Source organism: Rhagoletis zephyria, unplaced genomic scaffold (assembly GCF_001687245.7).
Source record: "Rhagoletis zephyria isolate East Lansing unplaced genomic scaffold, Rhagoletis_zephyria_1.1 Rzeph_scaffold_00395, whole genome shotgun sequence".
NCBI lineage: Eukaryota > Metazoa > Arthropoda > Insecta > Diptera > Tephritidae > Rhagoletis > Rhagoletis zephyria.
This window is the reverse complement of record NW_016157479.1, coordinates 31,703-49,236: the sequence shown is the minus strand read 5'-3', so window position 1 is coordinate 49,236 and position 17,534 is coordinate 31,703. Positions and strand designations below refer to the sequence as shown.

The 17,534-nt window shown below is 33.8% G+C and overlaps 1 protein-coding gene and 2 long non-coding RNA genes across 3 annotated transcripts in view; 1 reads left to right on the top strand and 2 right to left on the bottom strand.

Annotated features, from left to right (window-relative positions):
• The window catches only part of LOC108359458 (uncharacterized), a 67,339-nt gene that overhangs the window by 42,997 nt on the left and 6,808 nt on the right, over positions 1-17,534 (top strand). The gene's annotated exons all lie outside the window — the stretch shown is intronic.
• Positions 1-17,534, bottom strand: part of LOC108359459 (uncharacterized) — a 60,019-nt gene that overhangs the window by 35,753 nt on the left and 6,732 nt on the right. The window lies entirely within an intron of this gene.
• On the bottom strand, positions 10,688-11,941 carry LOC108359457 (lysosomal aspartic protease-like). Its single transcript, XM_017611335.1, has 2 exons — positions 11,930-11,941; positions 10,688-11,816 (listed from the first exon to the last, which is right to left on the bottom strand). The coding sequence occupies exon 2, from the start codon at positions 11,810-11,812 to the stop codon at positions 10,688-10,690; it is 1,125 nt and encodes a 374-aa protein (XP_017466824.1). The 5' UTR covers positions 11,813-11,816; positions 11,930-11,941.

The following is a 17,534-nucleotide window of genomic DNA, read 5'->3' as shown; positions in this document are numbered from 1 at the left end:
TCCAGTTTTAACAAAAATTTTTTCTTCACTGTAAGAAACGCATTTTGTGGAAAGCATTTAATATGTTTTTTTGCTCTCCTGAAAAATTTGTAATTTTGAAAGAGGTTGCTTTGTCAAATGTCCACCGGTATGTAACATAACTGTATATCTCGTACTTTGCTTGCAGTTAATTTTAATTCATGACAATCTCATAATTTTTACTTGTTACATACATTGCGCAAATAACCATGGGGTCGGTGTTAAACTAATTAAGAGACAAATAAATTTTAACCCAAAACAAGAGAGCTCATTAATTTGAAATTTTATAAGTTAGTAACAACAAACGAAATGGCAGGACAAGCATGTCGACATGTGCAACATGAGCCATCAAATATGTAAATATGTGTGTACACATTTGGCCATGTGCATAATTCCCTGCAGGAATATTCTAAACTAGGGACACAACTTTCTGGCTCAGAGCTAGTGTGAATGCGAAATTTTGAAATCATTTCGCAATTTTTATACCCGAGCGCACTTGTGCACAAGGGTATATTAATTTTGTTCACATAACGGTTGTTTGTAACAGCCAAAACGAATCGAGATAGATATAGACAAATGTATACATAAATGATCAGGATGAAAAAAGAAATCGATTAAGCCATGTCTGTCTGTCCGTCCGTCTGTCCGTCTGTCCGTCTGTCCGTCTGTCCGTGTACACGATAACTCGAGCAAAAATTGAGATATCTCAACGAAATTTGGTATGTAGGTTTCCCTTAATCCAAGGTAGGTTGGTATTGAAAATGGGCGAAATCGGACTTTAACCACGCCCACTTCCCATATAACGGTAATTTCCAGAAATACGAAAACTGCGATATTTTAGTAACTACTGAAGATAATTCACTCAAAATTGATATTTACAATAATTTTTAGACGAAAAATAAGAATATTATAAATTTTTGGAAAATGGGCGTAGCCACGCCCACTTATGGTTACATGTGTATATCTTGGTAACCGCTGCACCAATTTCTTCCAAACTTGGCACAGTTGTTGGCCTTCGTACAGCATAAAAAACCGCCGAAACTTTTTAAAATCTGACAATAACCACGCCCACATCCCATATAACGGTAATTTAGAGAAATACAAAATCTTCGATAAATCAGTAAATATTGAAGCTAATTTATTCAAAATTGATGCTTGCAACAATTCTTTACCAAGAAATACGTTTGTGATAAATTTTTGGAAAATGGGCGTGGCACCGCCCACTTATGATCACATATATGTATCTCAGTAACCGTTCTACCAATTTGTACCAAACTCGGTGTGGTTATTGTGCTTGCCACATATAAGCAAACCGTTGAAAATTATTGAAATCGGACTAAAATAACGGCCGCTTCTCATATAACGGTAAATTTCAGAACTGCTTGAAACTTCAAAATTTCGAAATCTAAGGACTCTAATTTACTCAAAATTGATACGCCCCGGCTTACCATATAGCCGTAGCTTTCGGTAAGGCGAAAAACATATATTTAATACGTGCGCCGGGTATTTAATGTTCGGCTCTGCCCGAACTTAGGCTTTCTTACTTGTTTTTATTGCATAGGAGTATATTTATGTAAATATTCGAAATATTTTTCCACTATTGAATAAGTGGCGTGAAGAAGTGAAGATTGGACCGGTTCCTAACCATCGAAAAAGCGATACAGCAGTAGAGGACTATTGACATTTCCATTTTTTAATTCATCCTAACTCCACCGCCCCACTAACCCTCTAGGACTAGACGTCAGGGCTAAAGTTCAATTTAAAAGGAAGCTGGATCAAAGGCCTTGAATTGGCGATACAAAATAATATGGAAAGAAGAATCGAACACGGAAGGCATATCATCGTTTCAAAAGATCGGAAATGGCTTAATACTTTTTTCCTAATTTTACCGCCTGGGTTCATTCACTTACAGCTGTGAGTTGTACAAATATGTATGCTTATGCGAAGAAGAATGGTAGCCTTTGGGTAAGTGTAAGCGTTGAAGTGCACAACTTTTATAAAATTGTACGTTTTTGTTTAAGAATGTACTTAAAAAATTTTTGTATTAAGGGTTATTAAAGAGAAACAGTAAGTATTTTTAAGTGAACATGCATACATACATACAAATGTGTCTGCGGATTGTTTTATCAAAATTTAACTTCTATAGTGTTTTGCTTAAGTTGCGGCTGGTGGGAAAATACTGGTGTGTGTATGTTGGAAAAAGGAATTCGTGAAAATAAATAAATGTTTTTTGATGGTCCCGAATGCGAAACCAAAGCAAGCATTTGCCGCAGCCAAGTACTGTCAAACAAGCACCGAAATTTCCCTTGGTATAGTTCGTGCTGGTATTCATAGCCAATCGTGCCAGAAAGTAATCTGAAGCTGCGGAAAGAGAAATCGAAAATTTTATAATTTAATGGCTAAATTTATAAAAAAATAAAGTAGATTTAAGGAGCTTTATAAAGTGACATTTTCAAACAAATTTTCGATTTATAAAGCTGTTAAAGTCTTCCTTGTTTTTTATGAATTTGGGTGTAACTGTTTAAAACTTCTTTTGCAAGGGGCACAACTTTTTGTTAGTCAGAATTGTGTGCTACATCCGTTCGGCTTTCCAGTATTAGCTCTTACCATAAGTGATAAGTGGTGGTTAAGAGGAGTATCCTTTACGGAAGTACACTTAAATTATGCTTTTCTCATAACATCGTTAAATAGGCCTAACTATAAAAAAATTCATTAAATTATGTAAGGAATCCATTCCGACTTATTTTGCATTTGCACTCTTAAAATTTCCAATCGCTGGCGACCCCATCAAAGTCATTAATGCTCCTAATGCTTGGCACATCGCCCACTCTTTATTCCATTTCCTTAGTATTTTTTTCACTCGATGGTATAACTCTTACTCGGGGAAGCCAGACCCGATGTCGATGGAGGTAGACTCCAATAAACAAATACAACAGGCTTACCTCTTTCTGTTACTTAACCTGCCTTTCTCCGCATCTTTCTCTCTTTCCCTCTGATATCAAGCCTGTGGACTGGGTAGTTGATTTTCTTTGAACCTTATGAGCTCGTTATACTAAAAACCTCTTCCCCTGCTCTTCCTAAGCGTTTTAAACGTTTTTTGCGTGGTGGCTTATGTTATTAAATTTTTGGCCAGATGAATTGAAATCGTTTTATGCTGATTAATTTGTTTTTTTTTCAGGCTTTCCACTAAATTTTAAGATATTTTCTTCATTATGTCCTGACAATTTGGAGTTTTTCCCTAATCTAAAGCTAAATTTTCTGAAATTTTTCTTTCACAAATTGCTCATCTCTTTTGTTTCCAAAAAAAAAAAAAAACATTTCAAAGGAAAAAAGCTGTTAGCGTTTTCATGGGTAAGCAGAAAATATATATTTACAATAAATACTTCCATGTGTTTTAGATTTTGGTAAAATGAGTAGGGGTGCAGCTTTAGACCTACGCAACTCTTAACAGCTGGTTATAATGGTGAAAACGTGAGGCAATAACAAATCTCTTTTATCTCTCAATAATCTTATGGATGCGGATGTAAAGGCAGGAAATAAATAAGCAAAAATCAATATATATATTTATATGCGTATACATTTAGCCACACATATGCATGCTTATACTCGTAGATATGTGTTGATGCACAAATAAGATATTTAAATAGATTTGTTAAAGAAACGGTAAATAAGAATTCTATTCCCAAATCCGTTTCCTACTAATTCCTTACAAGATTTTTTTTTATGCTCTTAGAAAAGGAAATATTAAAATTTATGTATGTATGTATATCTATTTTATTCTTGGCTTTAGACTGAAAGACGAATTTCTGATACTACTGATACAGCAACCGTTTTCTTGTATGTACATATGTATGTCTGCAAGTCACAAGTTTTACTAAATTGTCAATGAGATGGAAGGTAAGAATATTCAAAATGCTAATCTTTCATCTAACACTTCAAAATTCAATTAAATATTTGTTATTTAAATGAAAATGAGCTAAAATAAGTACGTATGTACATTAGAGTGGTCCCAAAACACACGCGAGGAAAAAAGTTTAAAATGTTAAGCTGTCACCATTTAGGATTTTTTTCTCTGGAAGAGAAACAATAACAAAAATATTGGGTTTTTAAGAATTTTATAGTCTACGAAAAAGTGTTTTTCCCCATACAAAATACACGGGAAACTGCATGAGCATTGAGGCAGTTCTAAATATATATATATATATTTTTTTAACAAAAAATATGGCATTTTTTTATTCCATTTAAAAAAAAGCCTAGGAGGTAAAAGCTTACTATTTTAAACTTTTTTTGATCACCCTAATGCACATATAGGGTGCGTCAGATATTTGAGGATATTAGTGGAACTCCGTGTATACACGCTTTACATTTTTTTTTCTAATCATAAATGCAAGAATCTAACACAACTAATGCAGATATATGTAGCTGTTCTCGATTCTATACAAGTAAATCGGAATGACCTTAAAACAACCTACATATATGTGTATTAAAGTGAGAACTGGAACAGTCTTATGGAATTATATGGGGCTACGCTCGAAACCTTCAGGAGTTTCAGATGCATTGCGTAAACAATTTCTGGCGAATGTTGCGGCTCAGAGAGTTGTGATATGCCATGCCACCCCATTTCCTTCCCAAAGGACTCCAGCTAAATGCTAATGCATTTGTCGTAGTTTTAGAAGCGGTTGTGAAATCTTGGATAGGCAATGTAAAGTGGTGCGAGGCCATTCGTATTCGAGTAGGACTCCGTTCTTTCACATAAAGCTATGACGAAGCAAGACTGGATATCCGGGAATTTGCATTACCACATAACTACAAACCCCACCCAGCTCTATCGTACCTCAATCGTAACCAATAAACCTCCCCATAATAATCCGGAATTTGTAAGAGCAAAAATTATCAGAATTTTTAAATAAGTATGCGGCCTATAGGTCATTAACTTGACTCTAAAAATTTCAATAAAGTACTATTAATTTTCTAAGAAATATACGACTTCAAGTTTAAAAGTTGATATGTCTTAAGGCACCCTGCATATAAAAACATACTTAGTAAATACTGCGCCGTGGTACACCGGCTTTCATCAACATATTTTATTTATGAACATTTACCTTTCCACTCATTTATTTTGCACACAAGCGCACTTGCATTTGTATGAGCTGATTTGCATAGCAGCTTTTTCAAATATGTAAATACGTTGATATGCACATTAGGCTACATCACCAAAAAAATAAGAGGTTTTTCCGCTGGAATTACAAATATTTGAAGACTTCCACCAAAATTTTTCGGAAAAATATTAAGATTTACGTGAGCTGGACCGATTTGAAAACACCTCCAAAAATTAAGTTTTTCATGAATAAAAATAGTTTCTTAATGAATTTTTTCAAAAAAATACTCTTGGTTGATGAAACAATTTAAGCTAAAAAAAGCTGGATAAAAATATAAAAAGAATTTTAAACGGAATCATAATAATGCGACTTTTGATGCTGTTTTTTAAATTGTTTCAAAGGTTGGTTTAGGAAAAACTTGAATAACAGGGCCAGAACTATACCGATTTAGACTTATGAAAGGTATTTTCTCACTCTTTTCATTTCTTTGCAAAAAACTAATTTAAGTCCCAGTTTTTAATTTTTTGTGCAGATATCAAAACATATTAATTCAACTTGGAATGACGCTCGTTCATCTTAATGAGTTTAGTTGCAAAGAAATAAACAGTGTGAGTTTTTATGAATAAAAATATTTTTTTTAAGTATTTTTAAAGTAAAGCTTGAAAAATTTGCATAAAAATAAAAAAAATGAAAAAATTCAACAGATTCATAATAATGAGGAGATTTTTAAAAAAAAATTAAAAAAAACAATTTTTATTCATAAAAACTAAATTTTTGGAGGTATTTTCAAATCGGTCCAGCTCTCGCGAATCTTAACATGTTTTCATTCAACAATTTTATTGAGCTTGAGGCCGTTTTTAATGAAAAATTTTTGTGAAAAAAACGTCAATTTACATTTTTTGGTAGAAGTTCCCAGTTGAAGAAGTCTGATGAGGAGGAGATGTAGTGATCTCCGAAATAGCTATCACTTCTACTAAAAATGTAAATTGTCGTTTTTTTCACAAACATTTTTCATTAAAAACGGTCTGAAGCTCAATAAAGTTGTTGAATATAATTGTTATAAGGCCATAAATAACAAAAATTAATATTTTTCCGAAATATTTTGGCGGAAGTCTTAAAACATAATAGATTTTCTAATTCCAATGGAAACACATAACCAATTTTTTTTTATGGGGAGTGATGCAGCCTAATATACACACATATATGTACAGTATACGGTATGCATATGTACTTCATCCTCCATTAATTATGATGCGCTTTACTTTTACATTTGCGCCTTTCACGCGTTTTACGAGGCGCTCGGAGTGATTCCATACCTATATACATATGTACTTATACAATCATTTTTAATGAAATCCACAAAACCTAATTAAGCGACATTCAAAGCGGTTGTTTAGAAATTATGTAGAGGAAAAGTACCGTAAGAAACGAAAGGCTGCTCACACTTCGATATATATGTACATAAGTACCTACATATGCACGTAAATACGTAGAGTAGTTGATTGCAGCTAATTAAAACAGACATCAAAAAAATCCAATTTATCGGGGTTATATGAATATTTAAATTTAATAATCTGGGAATAAAAATAAACACCTACGAGTATTTAATAACTTATCAATAGAAATAGTAAAAGAATTGAGCTGAAGAATGCGAGAAAGTTTATACATGCATAAATATATAAGTAGATATGATAAAGTTTGCGATGATAAGAAAAAGACGCGCCAGAAATAAGATCGCACAAAATTTACGGGCCATCAATTTTGTCTTCGACTATTATAAGTTATGTCTTTCACAAACTTTAAATGGCACTCCATCAATTTTCCTAGATGACTTGCTAGATAAAACCATTTAAAATTCAAACCAGCTGCTGAAAACCCACTTTAGATTAAAAAATTATAAAATAATTCTGACGACATCCATCGGCCCAAATAACGAATAATCTAAAGAAATGGTTGCAGTCACGCAAGCTGTCTAATAAGTTCTGGAAGATAAGAATAAATAGGGCAAAATATGTTTTTTTTTTTTTTTGTTTTTATTAAAACAGAAAGTTCGCGATGAGCGGAAAACTTTTGAATTCGTTTTATAAATATCACCGCTAATTTTTTTATATGTAGAACAGTCAAAAAACGAAGAACTGGAAATTTTTTGCATTGAGTTCAGTTCTCTATGAATACTGTACGACTATAATATTTGCTGGGGACAGGGAGCGTAACAGTTACAACTTTTATTAAAAAAATCGCTCTTTAACAATTATTTTTTGACTTTTAATTAATTACTCCTTAAATATTTTTTTAAATCCAAAATAACAATTATTTTTGATTTTTAAATTTTATGTCGTAAATAACAGTTAACGAAGACTTTTATTTATAAAAATCATAAATAAAAATCAGTCACTGACCTTTATTTTTTAAATCATACTTGTAAATGCCATTTGTATAAGTCGAAGTAAACTTTTGTTTCACAACACCTTCTTAACTGCGAAAAATGTTAATGAAATTTATATGAATGATTTAAAAAATAAAAGTTGGTGACTGATTTATATTGATGACTTTTAAAAGTAAAAGTCACGGACTGAAATCAATAACTTCAATAACTGTTATCTAAGACATATAATATAAAAGTAAAAAATAATTGTTATTTTGGATTTATAATATAAAAATCAAAAAATATTTTTGTAATTTTTATAAATTTTGCATAAAAATTGAAAAAATTTTTTTTCCAAATTTGAGTCTCAGTGGAAAAACGAATCGATTGCTATTTATTACTTAGTTGTAGAACATTTCCTTGATAGTGAATTTTTCCATGACAGTTTTCATCAACAACTGTTATGTTCGGTCCCTGGCTGGGGAAATAAATCTTGACTTGCGGGACTTTTTAAAGTTGGTTTGTTGGATTTTTGATATAAAGTCAAATTTTAAAAGGCGCATAGCACGACTTCAAACTGGTTATGGGCAAAACTATTATTATTAAAAACTTACCTATGTAGTATTTATGTTGTTGTAAATAATCAGCCACTTTCTATACGAAATTTGGATGTCATAAAAATGTATTTATTTCAAAAGTATATATGCTGAGTATAAAAGTATTTAGTTACTCTTTCCTAAGTAAATAGAGCTTCAACAAATCTTGTGCAAAAAGTAATTCCAAGAAATCTCGAAAATCTCTAAACTGTTCCGAAAATCCCGAAAAATTGCGGAAGAATCCAGAAGAATCTTATGAAATAGTAAATTCGTAGAATCCCAATCAAGTACAAACAAAATCGGGAGAAGATCTTTCAATGCTTTGAAAACCGTCGTAAATTACGAAACATTTCATTATGGGCCAATTTCTCAGTGCCAATTTCTCAATCAGTAGTTAACTAGAGATTTTCAGTACAAAAATCTGTATCTAGTTAACTGCCGATTCTGAGTTGGCTACGCACTGTGAAATTGGCCCTATTTTGCCAATTTCTAAAATAAAGAACCAAAAATATCCCATTAATATATTTTTTCTGAATCGTTTAGTATTTAGAAATACTAAAAAGTATTTCGAAATACTAGAAAATTATTGGTCAAGAATATGCCAACAATAGGAAAAAATATTCAAAAAGTGATAAAATTTTTTTACCACAAATTACTCTAAGTTCTAGCTTTAATTTTGAAATTTGAAAGAATGGTGCATATACATAGGTGCAAACATTCTCTTTTCTCCCAATGTTTGGTGTAATTTTCTCATTGTTCGAAAAATTCTTTTGGCGAAATTACGCAAAAAGAAGCTGAAAATCGAAATATTGAGAAAATCGGAAGTTACATATATTTGCAAAGTCGCGCAAAAAAATTCCAATTATATGCTTGAAAGCCTCTAAAACATGAATCTAATTTCAAGACCTGACGAACGTTACTCACACTTTTTTTACGAATAATCTTTCTACATCTTCATATAGTACATTTCCAAGTAAATTTTTGTATAAAAGAGAATGGACCAAATAAGTGATAAATACCTTCACCTGAATATTCCATGAGTCGATAGCGCACCGATGCCAGCTTTTCTTTGGAAATGTACTGTTCGTAGAGAGGCGAGGTAACTAAATAATGTGAAAGATTTTATTTGTGACTCTCATTTTTCCTTCTCTAAGAATAACCGTTTTTTGTTATCAACTGTCTTCATGACTTCTTTCCACCTGCATCCATATCGTCCAAGCTCTGTGCAGTGAGTGCTTTAAAAAAAAACTTATTCGTATGCATACATAGTAAGATAGACTTTTCGTTAGGGCTGGGACTATCCGCATTTTCGAATATCCAGATATCCAGGCGGATTATCCGTTGATACGGATAAAATCCGGATAGTATGGATAACCGGTTAATATCCGTTTGTACAATTATTCGGATATTCGGATTTGCGAAGAACCGGTTAACATTCGAATTTTCGGAAATCCAAAAAAATCAAGAACATTTTGGTAAAGCATTCACTACGAAAAAAAGTATCGTAGCAGCTTTCATTACTCATTCCATGATATTTTAAAGCCTTGAATAAACTTTCGTGGTCAACTTTATATATTTTGTTTTTATTTTTACGAAACGATATTTTCATTTCACAATACCAGGCGCTCATAAATATGAAGTAGCAAGCTTTCAATAAATTTGTTTGTAGAACTTTTTAATTTGTTTCCAGGAGCCTTTGAAATTCAAAAGTAGAATTTTGGAAATTTAAATATTTATACAAAATATTTTGTGCGTAGAAATAGCAAACTTGTTACTGCACATATATGAGCGCCTGGTAGTGGGAAATGAAAATATCGTTTTGATAAAACAAAAAATGGTCATAAAAGAGTGGAGGAAAATGGACTTATTTTATTGTTTTTATTTGCCCTATTTTGCATTTCATTAATACCTGTTATCCGGAGACCTAAGGAAAAATCCGGATGTTCGGATATCCAAATATTATGTCAGCTTCGAGAATATCCGGATTTTTCATTTAGTTCTCCGGATATCCGAATATTCGTGTTACCCGGTTAGTTGAAAAATCCGGATGAAACTCCCAGTCCTACTTTTCGTATAAATGGCAACTGTAATCGAAAATAATTTTCAACAAAAGCATTCTTAAACCTCTTCGTTTCACAGTCATATTTTAATACTTCATATAACTTGTTTAAAATTTAACTAGATCCGGCTTAAAAAAAAAAATAAGCAAATATTGTAATTAATTCACTCCTACGTTCTACATTCCTTGTTAACATTTTACTTTTCTTCGTATACCTCCCCATTTGGTACGCCCTAACTACATTCAATATGATGCGATAATCTACCCCAGCCTTATAATTAACGCAGATTGAGAATCCCTTAAGTATTAAGTTTGTATCGTGGAAATATATCGACCCTTTCTACAAAAGCTAATTTAACTTGCGGTGTAGGAAGGGCTCCTACCGAATGCTAGTACGCAACTCTGATGCAGATCGAAAAAATTAGAGCAACTTAATTAGAAATTAATTGAAATGCTTTCACGTTTTACATCATTCAGATTTATTAAAAAAGTAATATTTCCTGCCTTAATTTCTTAAAGCTAGATTATCATCTCCATCCAATAAATGAACTTAAGCGACTGGTGCGAAACCAATACGGCTATTGCCCATATCGAATTCGGTGTAGTAAAGACCAATGAAGATATCACCCAAGATCCAGAAATCGGTACCCATGTAGCTGACAGCAGATGAGCATTCACCGTCCTGCTCAAGAATGTACTGCGATGCTGGCACGGCGAAGGTGTTGCCACCAATAACGAATTCCATAGCAGGCAGAGAGTTGATCAGTGAGCAATCGATCACACCATCGAAGTCGGGATCCACAACATTCATGAAGCTGAAGTAAGCGTAGAAGGGGGCAACGATGAGGGAGGTGCCTGTGTCGGCGATGGCTTGGCAACCGCTACCGCACATGGTTTGTCCGTCAATGGTGGCACTATCCAAACTGAATTGCCAGTAGCCTTGCTGAGAGATGGGCGTGTAGGTGAGCGAACCTTGGTAGTAGCTGGGATCAGAGCCACCCAAAATCATTTCACCACCCTGGTCGGAGGTACCTTCGCGAGCCAAGTAGAAGGAGAAGACATCCTTATCAATGAGTCCTTGAGACCACATATTGTAGAAAGGTGGCACCACGTCGTCGTTGGAAATAGCTTGGAAGGCCATACCCATCAAACCATCGAAGTTCGAGTAGACAAAGCTGGTACCGGGTTCTTCCATTGCTTCAGCGAATACTTGGTTTTGAATGGTCAGACCAGCTACACGGACTGTGTCCTGGGACAAGAAACCAGACAAACTACCCGAACCATATTCGATGGAAAAGCTTTCGCCATTGGCCACATAGGTGCTGGAATCGTTTGAATTGTATTTGCTGTGCAATTGGCAAGCCTGGTTGCTGGCGGGGCAGGTAGCCGAAGGCACCCACAAGTTTGAGGAACCAGAATCGAAGAGCACCAAGAATTCCTGTGGTGGTGTACCGATGGTGATCTTGCCATAGTAGGCCATGTTCAGATCATTATCCAATTGCTCGGTGGCGCTGCGTGCGCTGGGTACATTGTATTTGGAGCGCAAGTAAGCCAATTCGGTCTTCACAGCCTGGTGCGACTTGCTGTGTTTGGGGTTCTTGTAGATGGGCACACGCACCAGATTGGCCGAGGCCAAGGCGGCGCAAATAGTGATGAACACGAAGAACTTGAACATTGTGCTGTTGGCAGAGAAAAGAAGTGAAATGTTAGAAGCGTTGGAAATAGTAAGGCAGAATAATTTTTTTTTTCCCCTAAAATTTTTGTAAAAATGTATTTGTAGAATATTACTTACCTATGCAGATTGGTTAAATGTTGTATAGCACTAAGCGGTGATATACAACTATGGCAGAAAATTTTCTGCGCAACGCTTTTATAGTCGAAATTTCGTATTGAATTTTGCCAATTGAAGGTAAGTAATGGTACTGATTTTTATCTGGGGGAACTTTGTAGACATTCGGGCACTCAAGCTGATGTAGATTTCTGTTTTAATTTCAATTTGTCTTATCTATGTTTTCGTATATCTGGGAATTTGAAAAGCATCGACGGATGTCAGTTGTTTGTTTGTTTGGTTTCTGATTGGTTAAACCAGTTAAAACTTGAAGTGGTCTCTCCAAAAAGTATCTAATCTAAGTAACTACTTTGAGATAATTTAACTGGCTAAATATTTCGCTTTTAAAAACAAAATAAATTTAGTTTAGAAAGTGGAGCTCATTTCCGCTGCATGTTAAAGCTTTTTGTGATTAGGAATACGAGTAATTTTTCGCACTAAAAAAAAAAAATTCTCCTTTGTTACTCGCTGAATGTAGGTACTCTATTTTTTTCCACTCGACAAGTTTCTGCCTTTCATTTATTTTAGTCTTTTACAAAGGCTTTGTTGTGCGATAAAAATTCTTGGATTTCTTCGACATTGTGACATTTGTAGGTAAATAAAATGCAAACACAGATATACCCGAATTGCAGAGCAAGTCTTTGTGTTGAGAACATACATATGTACATACGAACTAAAGAAATTGATTGAAAAATCCAGAATTTTGACATTTTTATGTCCTACACAGGATTACTTCTTGTTTTGGTAAATCTGTTTACAAACAAATAATGCAGAGCTTTTGAAAGCTTGCACGTATACTATGTAGAAATCTCTTTTCATACATTTTTAGAGCTGTTTGGAAAAGAAAATGATTAGGATTAAAATGCTGCATATACTTCCTATTTATCTAAGTATAGGTATATATATATCTGTATACATACAAAGATATATATATGGAATCGATCAAATAAATTGGAATATATAGTACATTGAGCTCGTTTGTTCAGCAAGCAAAAACTCGAAAACGGCTACACCGATTTAAGTTTTTTTGTTTTTTTTGTTCGCTAGAACACACGGATCGTTTAAACGAAAAAAATTAAAGAGTTGCCACCAGTTTTAAAGTTTCAGTTTTAGTTAAAACTAAAGCAAATATTGCAATGTGGGTGTACAAATCAAGAGGCTAAGAAATTTTTCCTAGCGTTGCCATCGGGTTAAAAAATTTTATGAAATTTAATTCATAAGATAAATTAAGTATTACAATATGGGTACCAAAATAAAGAGATTCAAGAAGTCGTACAGCCGAAGATGGGCTACCGTCTATTACAAAAATTTTATTTTATATATGAATCAAACAAAATTGATTTACCAAGATTTACAGCCGAAATTATTTGTGGACAGAGCTGCCACTGCTGTGAAAAATTGAATGAGATTAAATCATATTACTAACTAGCTTTAGCCCGCAGCCTGTTTTTAACTAATTTGATTATTAATTTCTTAACATGTGGCAACAATCTTTAAAAATATTTAGAAATAAATTTGTCTTAAAACCTTCTCATTTGGTACCCATACTAAATTATTTCATTTAAAATAGGTGGCAACTCTCTTCAAAGATATCATAGCCTATAAGAGTGCCAATTTTCAACAAACGTATACACTCACTCACCCACAAATTTTCACATTTATTATATTAGTAGGTTTGATAAAAACGATTTTAAATTTCTAAACGGGTGGCAACTCTCTTCAAAAATATTTTTGAAGGAAAGCTTTCTTAACCATCTCTTGTTTGATACCCATGTTTAAACATTTCGTCTAACCTTTTAAGTAAATTGTATATGAATTTCTTAACAAATGGCAACCCTCTTTAAAAATAAATTTGTCTTAAAACTTTCGCATTTGGTAGCCATAGCATATTGATTTAAGTAGTTAATGAAATTGATTTTAAGTTTTTGAAAAAGTGGCAACTGTCTTCAAAAATATGTTTGAAATAAAACGTTTTAAAATTGCCTTTTTTGACGCCCACATTGTTGTAACATGGATAAATAGTTGATTTTAACTTTTGAGAAGGTGGCAATTCAAAAAATATTTTATATCTTAATCCATCTACGTCCAGTCATTTTAGCGTGAAGGAGCTACAAACAAACACACTCACTCACAAACTTTCACATTTATAATATTAGTAGGATTAAATATTACAATAAAGAGGTTTACGAAACTTTACTGCTGAAAATATGTTTGAGAAAGGTTGCCACCTACTCCAAAAATTTAATTCAATTAAATTGATAGATAAAATTAACATCTTTGCAATCTTTGATTAAGAAATATTTATCAAATCTTTGATTTATTATTGAATGAGGACACTGAACGTGATTTTTTTAAAGAACATTTTTAGTTTTTTTTGTGAGACTCTTCTGGATTTCCTCGTAACTTTCTGTGCACATATATGCGTACCAATAATAACTTTAAAGAAGTATGAAATCTTCTTACTACACTTACATGCTGAACATATATGGCAAGACTTTTTTGAAAAAAAAAAAAATATATATATATATTTGTAGTTTTTCCCGAAAATTCTAATTCTTCATGCAAGTAAGAACTTAGGACATACATACACATATGTGTAAATTGCAATTAATGTGGTACTTCTTGTGCTAAAATAGCTCATTCCAAAGAAGCCCTAAACAAAAGTGTATTTGGAGCTCAAAGCGCATACTTTCCAAACTCCTTTCTGCTCTCTCGCTCTTTTTCGCCTTTCGCTTTCCTTTCTCAACACAGCTGTCACAATTCTTTACTTTTACTTTTAATGAAAAGTTCAAATAATTTGCCCATTATCCAAGCAGGTTTGAGTATGTTTGCTTGTGCGGAGCAAAAAAAAAATGTACTTTTGTATTTGTGGCTTAGGGCTGCTGCTATTTACGACTTCCACTCTTTTGGAAAGTGTCAACATAAATTTTAACACAATTGGTCAGGAACGTAGCAAATTTTCGCTTACAAAAAAAAAAAATGTAGGCGGAGAAGTGTACGCCACAAAAGGCACTAAGTTGACAGTTGAGAATGTACATAAATATTGTAGGAAGAAAACCACAAAAGAAAAACTCAAATATTTTTGCGAACTTTTTCGCCGCAACTGTTTGTACAATTGCGCTTTCCAGTGTGGCCTCGCCTCGTACAGCACAAGAAATTCCTTCACCTACTCCAACATATTTTATTACTTTTCGACTGCGAGCGTCGCCGCTTTGCTTATTGTATTGCTGTCACTTACGAGGTAAACTTTGCCGTTTCCAATCTTTTGTTATACCTATCCTCTTGCTGCAAGCCACAGCATGAAAGTACTCAAGCATACGTAAGGAAATGAGTAAAAAGTGCACAAGCAGACATTGAGTGAAGCAAAGACTTGGAAATGTAAGGTGTAACCGCTGGAACTTTGTTCGCAGTTGTGGGTGAATATCTTCGTGCATATATGTATATGTACGCGCTATTGTTTGCAACACACAATGAACGTCACAACTTGACTGCATATCATCAGCCTTCTTTCGCCTTCCGCTGAATGCTTGACTGCCTGCCTGCCTGCCTGCCATAGACTTTTGCATTAGTTTACCCACTTGTATTGTGTAAAAATAAACATTATTAAAATTGTTTGTGTACTTTTGCTGCTATTGTTCTCGCGAATGCATGCGGAGGTGTTGAGCGTGCGGGTTGGGCGCATACAGCAATTGTCATTGCAACCACAATGTTGATCATACGCCCCAGCCATAGCCGCAGTTTCAGAATCAGCAAAAATTGTGCTCTTACCAAGTGCAGTCTTAAACGCCCCAGCATTTTATTTGTTAAGCTTTTATTGAATTAAATTTGAGCTTCATTGATGCTCCGCGTAACGCCCTAACTTCGCAGCGGCGCGCAAGCAAGGAATATCGCAAAACTATTACAATAAAAGAGGCATAAAATGGTTTCGAGTGGGTGGGTATGAGTATGTGTGTATATTTAAGTATGTGTGGCTGTGTTTTTGCAAATGTCAATGGCAATGACATTCAATATTTGCTTTGACTCTCATTCTACAGCCGGAAGTGTAGCGGAATGTGGCCTTCGCCGATGGCAGCGCATTTGTTCGCTTTGCAGTCGTTGTCGTTGTCGTTGTCGTTGTCATTGTCATTGGCGTTGGCGTTGTCGCCGTAAGTCGTGATGTTCATTGTTATTAGCATTTGTATGTGTGTGTGTGCTGCAAGCGTGTTTAAGCGCCAAGGACATGCTTTATTGAAATTCTTTTTAGTCTAAGTTTCTGCTATGTCCATTGTTATTTGCCTGAAGTGCTTTTGCTGTTGCGCTGTTTCTTTCTGGAAGCCCTCACAGCGTTACTGGTGCTCTCTTCGAGGAATATCACTTGTTGCTTTGCTTACATACACTGAAGCATATATTCTCGTGTGTAAATACGCAGTTTGGCTTGTCATTGCAATTTACTTGCGTAGGGGCATGCAAAGATGTGAACTCGACTGTGAAATTAAATATTCCTGGTGGTAATATCGAAAAAATATGTATGTACATATGTAGATGATGAGAATTTTATTAATAAGAGGGAAAAATATATGCAGCCCTTTCTGTTTTGAAGGACATGCAATACGCCGAATGACATTCGTAAATATAAGTTAGGAAGTATTTCCATAATGCACACTCGTTTATATATATATATATATAAGGGAGCCCCTTAACTCAATTTTCAGAAAAGGCGTTAAAAATGGTTGATGGTTTTCTATATATAGAATTCTATTTTTCGAACTTCAAAATCCTTCGAAAAAAATCCTGATGTCAGAATGAAACTTATAGTAAAAAACTTCTACTACTCCTATTACCATCAGCGTTGCCATAACCATTACCATTACTCTTACCATTACCATTCCCATTACAAAGAAGAAAACACGAAAACTGTTGGGGATATCTCTAACAATTCGATACAGTTAAAAAAATTATATTCTATAACCCCCTACGGCGCTTTCTTCCGGCACTCGGTAGCAGTTTTTTTCATTAAACTACCAAAAAAGAACCTTGCGCTTTTATTTTGTTGTTAATTTATTTTAACTTTTAATTATTTTTCACCATGTTTCTCATATTTCATTGGATCTAATTAAATTCTATATTAAATTATTACAGACTGCTGATAGAGCCTATGAAATATGTACATAGATTAGGGTGGTCTAAAATAATGTAAAGTCGTAATTTTAAAGCTTTCAGCCCCTAGGATTGTTCTATATCGAAAAAAATGTATCCCTATTTTTTTATTTTGAAATCAAAAGATATTTAGAGGTCGCTCAAAGCGCGCAAAATTTTCCATGTATTTTGTATGACAAAAAAAAACAACTTCTCGTAGAAATGGTGTAGAATATTTGAAAATCAATATTTTTCAATCGGACAACTCTGATTATCTTCAGGCGACGTCCAATAATAATATCCAAATGTTTAGTTAACCATTTTTTTAACACTAAAGATTTTTTATTTATAAAAATATAGTTACTATGAATAAATGGTTAAATAAATAGGTATTGTTATTGTTGGGATTCTCCTGAAGAGAAGCAGAGTTTTTTCGACCGAAAAATATCGATTT

Coding starts and splice junctions, on each gene's coding strand:
- LOC108359457 (XM_017611335.1), bottom strand. CDS start 11,812: ATGTTCAAGTTCTTCGTGTTCATCACTATTTGCGCCGCCTTGGCCTCG.